At 36.7% G+C, this 10,398-nt stretch overlaps 1 protein-coding gene across 21 annotated transcripts in view; it reads left to right on the top strand.

Moving 5' to 3' along the window:
* CELF2 (CUGBP Elav-like family member 2) overlaps positions 1-9,898 on the top strand; it is a 713,903-nt gene extending 704,005 nt beyond the window's left edge. For 20 of the 21 annotated variants that reach the window (XM_073328795.2, XM_073328796.2, XM_073328793.2 and 17 more), the window contains one exon: positions 1,697-9,898. In XM_073328795.2, the coding sequence (XP_073184896.1) occupies positions 1,697-1,824 (128 nt within the window). In that variant the 3' untranslated portion in view covers positions 1,825-9,898. The remainder of the gene's footprint in view (positions 1-1,696) is intronic. The other variant, XM_073328785.2, reaches the window with a different exon arrangement.
* The last annotated feature ends 500 nt before the right edge of the window (positions 9,899-10,398 follow it).

Below are 10,398 nucleotides of genomic sequence, written 5' to 3'. Positions count from 1 at the left end.
GCCGTTATGATAGGGCAGGGGATGAAGAGGGGTACAATCAAAGTCCTTGCCCTGAAGAGCCTACAGTCTAAATTTAAGACCCGATAGACAGACACAACAAGGAAAGGCAAAAACGAGAGAGGAGGCCAGATTCCCACAGGCAACATAAAAGAAATGGTTCTTGATGAGGGACTGGCAGGAGGACAGGATAGCAATTTGGCAGACTAGTTTGGGTAAAATGTTCCTTGCCTAGCGGCAGAATGCAGGAATTGTGAAAGTGCATGTGGGAGAAGTGAATAGATGATTGAGCAAGGCTAGCTTCCTTGACCAAATAGAGTGAATGGGGTTGGATCTATTTGATAAGATGCGAGAGTGAATAAACAAGAGGGTCAGAGGTGGGAAGACCCCCTACATGTAAAAGTTTGAATCTGATGTGGTGGAGAAAAGGAGGCCAGTGAAGGGACACAAAGAGGGAGGCAATGATCAGGAAGATGATCTTAGCAGCTGCATTTTGAATGGCTTGAGAGGGAAAACTGAGTGTCAGGAAAGCCAGAGAGGAGGAAATTGAGTAATCAAGACAAGAGATGGGGAGGCTCTGGGTGAGCATTTTATCTGGGTGAACACAAACTGGGTATGATGAAGGGGTTAGCAGAGGAGTGCGGGCGAAAAACCTCAGTGCCAGGGGAGAAGGAAAAGAGGGTGATGAGTAAGAGAGGGATACACACTTTAATCTAATCTAAAATAATTCATTAAGACAATTTCAAGCGGAAATTAAAGGGAGCATGTCAAAGCAGATGCATAATACCAGGCTGCAATGCAGTAATTAGCCAGAGCGGAGTTAAAGTGGTAGTCAGGAGTGCTTTTCAATTAAGAGTGGGAGGCTCAGATATGAAAATGAGTTGGAGCTTCTAGGCTCAGGGAGATTAGAGTGCATTATGAAAAGAGCACTTTTAGTCTCTAGGGGACAAGAAATTTAGAGCAAACCAGCCATACTGAGTACAGGGAGAGAATGCTATCTAAAGGTCAGTGCTGAAGATTGGGAGGAGAAGACCTGGGGTTCTATTCACAGCTCTGCTATTGACCTGTCATTTAACCTCTGTACTTGCCTACCCCATTCCAGGGCCATGACACTTAATTAATTAAGGTATGCAGCATACAGTGGGATCCTGAGATGACAAGTGCTCTAGAAGTGCAAAGTATCATTATTATTAGAGCCATGGGAAACCCATGTTTCATCCTTGCTCTGCCACAGGCATCCTATGTCTCCTTGAACAAAATCACTTAGCCTCTCTGTACCTGGGGACAATAGCACTTCCCTACCTACAGGTGTGTTGTGAGGATAAAGACATTAATGATTGTGAGGCACTCAGACACTGCAGTGATGGGGGACCATCTAAGTACCAGAGAGAGAGATACTGTACTGCCCCTTGTCACACAGCTCATGGACACCACAGCTGTTTGATTGCTGTCCCAGCTGGAGATGGTGAGGTAGCAAAATGCTGAACACTAGCAAGATAAGGGGAGAGTTGGGATGGATTGAGAGGGAAGGAGTGTGAAGCGTAATCAAAGGAATGAAGGAAAGTACTGAAATGAACGTGTCACTTAAAAGAAAAAGTACTAACAACAAACACTTTTTTTTGTATATTGAGCCAGTCCCCTCTTCTTTTGTTCTAACCTGTAGTTCACTTTCTTTCCCCCTCTGTTCTGTATTTTGTAGGTTTTGTTAGCTATGACAATCCAGTCTCTGCGCAAGCTGCTATCCAGGCTATGAACGGCTTTCAGATTGGCATGAAACGCTTGAAGGTTCAGCTGAAACGCTCCAAAAACGACAGCAAACCTTACTGATCTTAACCCCAGATGCTCACTGCTCTTATTTTAGCTTTCTTAGGGTAAGTCCCATGAGCAAACCTGCCCTTCTGTGGGGGGGAGGGGGAGGGCTAAGGAAGAACATATTGCCAACCTTCACCAAGAGACAATTATTTTTACAGTTATCGCTTCCATTTCCCCACTCACCACAATTAAACTTGGCTGCTGTTTCCAGGCCAAGTAATTACTGAGTTGTGTTACTGTATTTTATTTTGCAACATAATTTATCTCCGTTTTTTTTCTTTACTTTTTTTTTTTAAAGAAACGACATCTTAAGAATTAAAAGCGACAAAAAAAGGGGGGGGTGCAATTTAACTCTGTGAACCCTGGTGCCATTAGCACACTTTGGGGAAATAAAAGCTGTTTTGTATGTATGGACCCAATCTTATCAGGGTGGCACCAGCAGTTTATAGGTTAAACATAATGGTCGTATGCCAGCAGAAGCACTTATTGTGAGACAATGACAACAAAAAGTCTTTCCACTACATTGGTTCGTTTTTGAAAATGGTTTTTTATTTATTTTTTTATTTTTTTTAGGGGTTCAAATCAACATAACATTCTATTAGTCTGATATTACACTGGTCGTCTTTATATTTCACTTTTTTTTTTAAGTTTTCTTGAGTTTTTTGGAAAGGAATAATGTAAAAAAGATTTAGAGATCTGTTTCTAAAGCTACAGGGTTAAAAATAAAAATAAAATAAAATAAAATGAGTGACAATACTTGATGTTTCTTGAGAGATAAATTTAATAATAATAATAAATAAGAAAGCCACAGGCCTGTAAATTTTATTTGTAAAAAGCATTTCTATTTTTATACAAAATTTTTACTGCCTCAGAAATAATGGAAGTTATTTATTGCCTATTGTTAACTTATTGGATACCTAAAGAGCAGCTCTCTATGCTAGCTAGATCCTTTGAAGTAGTCTCTAGAGTAATTGTGCCAAGAATGGGCGCTTTTTCACCGTTGAACCCTACACTCTTTACAGTTCATGCTTTTATCCTCTTGTTTGTACTTGTCTGGTTATTTTGTTCGTAGTTTCCATTTTCTAGTTTAAAGTTCAGTTGTCTGACTTTTTTCTTCCCCCTACCCCTTATGTTACATTTGTTGAAAATGGTTCTTTCTTCTCTCCTCCCCCCAAAGATGAATCCATCTTCTCTAACTCTTTTCAGATGGATTCTTTTGGGGTTTCATTGTGCTGTTGTTGATGAGTATTGTAAGTTAATGCAAATTATGTGAATGGCTCATAGACTCTAATGATGAAAGATTTGCATTAGTTTTCTCCTGCACCCATAAAAGTGATTTTGTTTCTGCTGCATAGATTCTATGTAACTTTTTTCCTCTTCCTTGTTTTTTCCCTAGACATCTCCATGCCCGTTAGTTCATCGTTTGCCTAGCATGTCCCTGTGGCGTCTAAAAAAAAAAAAAAAGTTTCATCGTCCCGTCATTGTTTCTGATGTCTTTCTGACCTCACATCATATTTGGTTCTCCTACTGACCTTTGATCTAGTTTGACCTTTGAAATTTGCATGTGACCTCATCTAGCTATGAATTCTGGGAAGTCAATGTGAAAAAACATTGCTGCATTCATGCAAGACTGAAATTTATTATTAGACAAATTAATAATAGGGTTTAAAACAAAAAAAACAAAACAAAAAAAAACCTGTGGCAAAAATGTTTTTGCTTGCTTTCTTTTTTTTTTTCTTTCTCTCTTTTTTTTCCTTTTCCAAAAATAAATAAATAAATAAATAACAGACTTGAAAGTATTATACAGGGATTGGCATTCTGCCTGGTCACTGGTGACAATAGCAATATGTGTCCAGAGGCACAGAATGTTGGTTTCTAACAGACTACTTCCAAAACAGTTTGAGGAAAAAAAAACTGTCTGATTTTAAGTCTCTAGAGGTCTGTAATAGTTTTTACATTTTTCAGGCAGTGTAAAGTTTTTTGATAAGGCCATTTTAGGTGGCTCACTTTCTCATTAAAATATATATATAGAACCACTTTTTGTAGATTAGTATAAGAAAATATTTACCCTGTTTTAGGGCAAATGCTACCTATTTGTGTCACCTTTTGCTGAACTGACTCACAGTTAGACAATCCATGGTTTAATGCACATGAAATTACCTATATTTTATACTGTTTCAATGTACAGGAGAAAGGTTACTGTAAACTGTGTTACGTTGGTGCTTCTGTGAATTAAGTTGTGGTTTCATCATGAGTCTTACGGTCTTAAGTGTTCTGTGTTTATAAAAGACAAGTTTAAAATTGGTTTACTTGAACAACAACAACAACAAAAAATGAGTTTAAAAAAAGTTGTTTGCTTAAAAAAAAAATTTCATGTGAAAAATTAAAAACTATTCCAGAATAAGTTTGTGTTGGCTTGTGACGCATTGATGTCATTTTTTTATTGTGGACAATTTAGATGTGTTTGTGTTCAGCAAAATGTGATCGGTTTTTCTTTTAAAGAAAAAAAATCAGTGAAAATATAGTGCCAAATTCCAAAGGTACTTTCTTCCTAGAGCTTCAGTGTGTTTCTTGTGTGAAGTAATTTGATAAACATGGGTATTTTATTATGTGTTTTGTATAAATCCCTAATATTTAAAGAAAAAAAAGAGGTTAAAAAGTTTGTTAACTTGCTATCCTGTGGTCTTGTTGCCTGAAATTGTTATTGTTTGTTATTTCTCTTTGATGTTTTTTGTAAAACATTGTATAAGTGCCCATGTTTCACTTTTTTAACCACTCTGCACATCAATGCTGTGAAAGCAAACCTCACAATGTATTTTCTTCATAATGTATGGAAACCTCTAAGGTGAGAAAGTTTTGAACTTTTAACCCTTTCCACCCAGAGCTGTCTTGAGTGTTAATACCTTTTATACATTCACCATTTTGCTGTTTATTTTTATATATATATCTATATATATAAATATATATATATATACTTAGTTTTTTGTGGTTTATTTAATACATGGTTGAAATCAGAAAAATGCACAGGGCAGATCTGAAGGACAAAAAATTATTTTACTGCTGTCTAAATTTCTTCTGTATCTATAACTAAAATTATTTAAAACAGTAATTAACTTGTGGTTTTCCTTTTTAGATTTTGGGTTTTTGTCTTTTCTTAAGAGCTTTTAATATGCTGCTGGAATATGCTATTCAGTATTAATAAAATAAAATAAAAAAACAATTCTTTAATTATCTATTGTGTGAGCCGCTCCCAGATTGGAGTGGTTATTCCACCATTTGAAAACATTGAGGAGAAAAAACAATATTTTTGTAATTAAATAAATGAACTTTTGCTTAAATCAGATGCACTAGATCTTCCGGGGTGAAAATTCAATGTGCACTGCAGTTAAACTACTTTTTATGGATAAAGTTTACATATGCTGTAATGCTTGGTGTTATCTGCCATTATTCATATTGACAATATATGGGCCCAATCCTACAGACACTCACCCAAGTAACTTTACTTGCACCAGTAATCAATGAGAATATGTATGTCACTTAAGTGGTTGTTTGCTGGATTGAGCCCTATGTAAGGAACCTGCAAAAAGATGCTGGTAGCCTTTCCACTGCCTTTTAAATTTGACTGGATTGCATGTCTAGAGCACCAGTGACCAAATTCGGTTCTTTACTACTGGAAAATAGAATCCATTGCCAATTCAATGCATGTGAGCAGCAGTACCTGCTTCTGATAACAAAGTGCCATATCTTCTTCCATTATCTGTTCCTATTTGGTTATATTCAAAGCGAATACAAAAAATTTAAAATTAAAATCAAAAGTGAAGCCCTATATGAACAGCATAAAGACACAGGTGGTGCACTCTGTCTCTCGTCCCCAACTTTGCTTAAATGCTCATTGTTGTAGAAGCCCTGGGATGGAAAGGACTAGCCTCTAGTGATGCAAAAAAGTTTCCTCCTTATAGCACATGCACTTATAACTAAATGATCTATATTATTCTCACATGTTTTTACTACTGCTGAGGCCTTCCTACACCCTTTGAGGGCTATTTTGTACTTCTTGCAGCAATTTTGCTTATTCAAAGTATCATCACACATTATATTATATATATGCACACATATATATATAATATGAGAATATAATTTGATTTTTTTTTACTGTTTCACTAATTCTTCTAATTTTATCCACCATATAAATTTCCAACGGTTTTTCAGATCCCTTCAATGCAGCAGCCCCAGTGCAAACTGCAGGTTTCGAGTCCAGTTAGAATATTAGAGTTAATATCCGAGAACCCCAGCTGCTCTAAACCGGCATAGCTTGATAGACTTCAGAAGACACACACACATCCCCGCCTATGCTTTACACCAGCTGAGGATCTGGCCCAGCATTTTTAGCAGGGAATTTTTTTGTGTTTCCAGGTGACAACTATGGGTCACTGGGGGGAAGTTTGCCTTTATGAATAATAATAATAAAAAGAAAGCTTGTACCTCCTTAGAGACGAATTGTCTACCAGTTCTCCTTCAAAATATTGAAAGGAAAAAAGCTGCAAGGGTGCAAAGGGCCTAATAAGAAAGGAAGAAAAACAAGGGAAATTGCTTTCCAAAATTCTAATCAAAAGAAGAGACTAGTAGTTTTTCAAACAAATTAGCTAATTGCAATGGAATGGCAGTCCTCAAATGACTAACAAGTTCATCTTTCTTTCACCATAGGGGTTATAGTTCCTTGGCTTGTGCTACTCTGAAATCATATTACTGTTTCTGTTTTTATTATCTTAAGTGCTAATTAACAAAAGGAAAAAAATCTGTAGTTTCATTACCTTTTGGATAATGTCATACAAAAAAAACCTATGTATTTGTGTTTTGTTTTGGGTTTGGGGTTTTTTTTTTGTGCTGTGAGAATTGTTGTTTGTAGATTAATAAAACTATTATTTTGTTTAGAATTACAAACTAATTTTTAAGTATTGTCTGAGAAAAGCCAAAGTTAATGCAACTTAGTGGAAACTGTAAGACCATTTGAGTATTGTTTCTGTTTTATTGATGCATTTGGATTTTGTTGTTTGATGGAACTTAAGCCAAAAAAAAAAAAAAAAGCAGGCTTTCCTATTTCTACAACTTGATTGTACTTATGCATTTTGTACCAGTGGAACTTTTTATACTGGAGATTAAAAAACAAATGGAATTTTTTGTGGCTTACTCTTGTGGGCCCCCTGACCATGACTGATTTTCGAGTTTGATTTCTGGTTGGTAGAAAGAGAGTTGGTTTTGTTTAGAGAATTAAAAACTTTGGCTTGATATATTTTTTTTTCCTTTTGCTTATATCTAGTGTTTAGAATTTTGTCTTTAAAAAAAACAAGCGGTAAGTTTCACTTTTTATTCTGTATTGTGCAGTTACACAATAAGATAATTAGAATTAGGAGTACTCGGTCACTTTACGTGGATAAATGTATTAGTTACAACTTTAGGGGTTTGCTTTTTTGCTGTTTAGATCAAAGTTTTTTCTGATTCTTCTGTCCTCATTGTGAACATAACCGTGTAGTTGAAACAGTCAGACTTATTTTTGTAATGTATGTTATTGTGTGATGCAGTTTTTTGCTTCTGTCTCCAATATTAAACCATTTTCCTAATACTTGTCTCTCTCTTCGTGTGTTGTATTGTTGGTGGTCATTATGTGTTGGTAATGCATCTACACACCTCACTGTTTCACGTCCCTGTTTTTTTTTTTTTTCCTATTTGTTGTGTACAAAAGATACAGTCGATTCCACCTAAGTGACTATCTGATTGGGGGAGTGAAAGAGGACTTGCACACGTCAGCTGTCTTTGGTTTATTTTACATTTTTCCCCTCCGCTAGTGGGTTTATCACTTTGCTAATCTGAGCAGGAGATCCTTTTAAATGCCTGCCTGCAAAGTCAGTGGCATTTGTTAGTCTTCTGACCACGAAAGCTGACCACATAAACACACGCAAACGGAGAAATCTGAGGCTATGTGAAAAGTTTTTTTGCTCTGCTGTTTCAATCAGTCTGGAAGAAGTGGATTACAGAGATCAATTCAGGTGATTTTTTTTTTTTAAATGGCAGTGCTACTGCTTTGCAGAGGCATCTGAAACATACAAGGAGGATGTAGCCATGGGATTTCTTCCAAACTGTACAGTAATCTGGTGGCATCTGGTGTTCATCAAAGGCTCCTTAAAAACTAATCACAATTTAACTAGAGCTATCACAGACTGAGAAAAATCTACCAGGTGAACAAGCTTGTTATATGTAGTATATGTATAGATATAAAAAAAAATAAAGTAAAACCTTTTTTCCCCAAATGGGCTATTTTTTCGCTGGGTGCTTACAAAGTGGCTCTTTCTCAGCACTGCATATTAAAATGTCAAATCTCCATGCAAAAAAGAGCTATGGTAGCAGGGGGCAGGGGTTGGCTCACAAGAATCCCTCCACTGTCCCTTGGACTGGTGTCCAATAGCATCAGATAAAATCTGCAAAGGAAAATAAATGCTGTCATGGTTCGCAAAGTCTCTCTTCACTCTTTTGTCTGATCACGATATAAAACTTTAAAATTTGGAGAGTAAAATAATCCCACAGGAAGGGGGGAAAGCACTCCCAAGTGTTCTCTGGAACTCAAGCCATATCCCCCAACCCCTTCCCTTTGTCCCACTCTCTCTCTGATGCTCAGGAATCAAAGACCACTTAAAAGTGCTCTTATGAGACCCAAACAACACTCCTCCCTCTTGTATCCTCTTTTCCAGTCTCTCTGATGCTCTGGCTTTGGCTCACACACACAAACTTGCCCTAAACTAACATCCTATTCAGAAGGTCAAGGCGCACTGTTTCCTTAAGGTTTTGGCAGCTATGTTGGCTCCTGTGCTTGGAACAGTTTTGAAATTTTCTGGCTCATGAGTTGGCCTCGTTTTGCTTTTAATTTATTTGTCTTTCTCATTTTTTTTCTTCTGTAAGCATAAAAGACAAGTGGGGTGTGAGTTCTGGAGCCCCAAGCAAGCTGAAGTCATCATCTACAGGCTTCGTTGTCAGAGTTCAAATTTCTAGCAAACACCTCCCAGGCAGCTCTGATTTTAATCTAAAATTACAGGGGCCTGTAAGGGACAATCCTGCACTGGGAGCAGAAGGATGGTCTGGGTGACCTAATAGGTGTTTTACATCTCTTGAGTCTATGGTGCTGATTCTAATAACATTTACAGCAGTGATTTCAATTGAGTAACTCCTGTTTATACCAGAGTGCGATCAGAATTGCAGCCTGTTTTTAAGTCATCTTAGGTGGTTCCTTTGACACTCATCAGTTTGTTGGCAGGGAAGATCAAGTTGAGTTCAAGATCTTTTCTTCCAAACACAATTTCATTATTAAGATCCAATATTATAGTTTACAAAAAAAAAAAAAAAAAAAACACCTCACGAGGACAAAAATCTCCAGTTCTTGACGCACAAAAAATCCACCAACAGTGGGGGAAATGAGTTCTGTAAAGCCATGTGGCTGTACAGTTTGTCCTGCTTAAATGCATGCTTTTCATTTCAATTAAGTCAGGCACCTTGCAGTGTTAGCAAAATGTCTCTTTGTTAGCTGTCTGTGTATCACCATGGGAAATTACCAAACTGTCACAAGACTTGCTGATGAAAGAATACCCCGCCAGAGTATGTGTGCCTTTGCCCAGTTTGGTTCTTAGGCTAGGGAAAACAACTGAACCAACAAAATGTACTGTGAATCATTCCTGATAAGTGAATAAAGCATTGTGACCAAGCAATCAGATTATTCACTTATCAGGAATCGACTGTACTGCTAGCTTGCTTGACTGTTTTTGTTCCTCATCTCTGTTGTAGTTTCACTACTTTGCTGTGTCCTGTTTTTCTCTCTCATGCTCTAGCAAAATCACTGGGAGTATCCCTTCGTGTGACCATGAAACATGCTATTGAGTGAAAAAATGATATCGTAACAAAATCTATGCACTTGCTATCAGGAACACAATACTGGATGTGTCTTATATATATTGAACTATAATAGTAATTGATTTCTTAAATAAAGCTGAAGAAAGGATTCTGTTGTCTGTAACATTTTATGAGCATTAAAAGAAAAAAAAGTGTTTCTAGGGTTTGTTTTTTGTTTTATTAAATCTCACTGGGTACACAAAGTTTAAAAATACCTAGGCAAACTGATTGTACAGAATACTTACGCTTCCCTTAGTAATTGAGAGCCTAGAAAAGTAGGTTCCTGGAATCGGGGAAAAGTCATATCCCCACTGAGATTTGCAGCAAAAAAAATCAGAAGTCAGCACTTTCCAGCACTGTTCTCAAGATATGTTTGTTACAGTGTTAAGACTATATCAAAGAAAATAGAACATTGCTCTCAGTTGCTACAGACGTCAGAGAACAGTTACAGAGTAAGATTCCTTCCATACACCTAATAAATCTGTTCTGTTTCTGAATGTGATCTTTTCTTCTTTATAATTCTATAGAATATGCTTAGAATTAAAAAAAAACATATACCAGTAAATAGAAAACATATATGCAATGCTCTACGGGTTGATATGTCCTTTGAAAAAGACATGAAGCTTGATATATATAGAGAGAGAGATATATTGCTGT

This window comes from Lepidochelys kempii, chromosome 1 (genome assembly GCF_965140285.1).
Source record: "Lepidochelys kempii isolate rLepKem1 chromosome 1, rLepKem1.hap1, whole genome shotgun sequence".
NCBI lineage: Eukaryota > Metazoa > Chordata > Testudines > Cheloniidae > Lepidochelys > Lepidochelys kempii.
The sequence above is the reverse complement of the archived record's forward strand: the minus strand, read 5'-3'. Positions and strand labels throughout refer to the sequence as shown.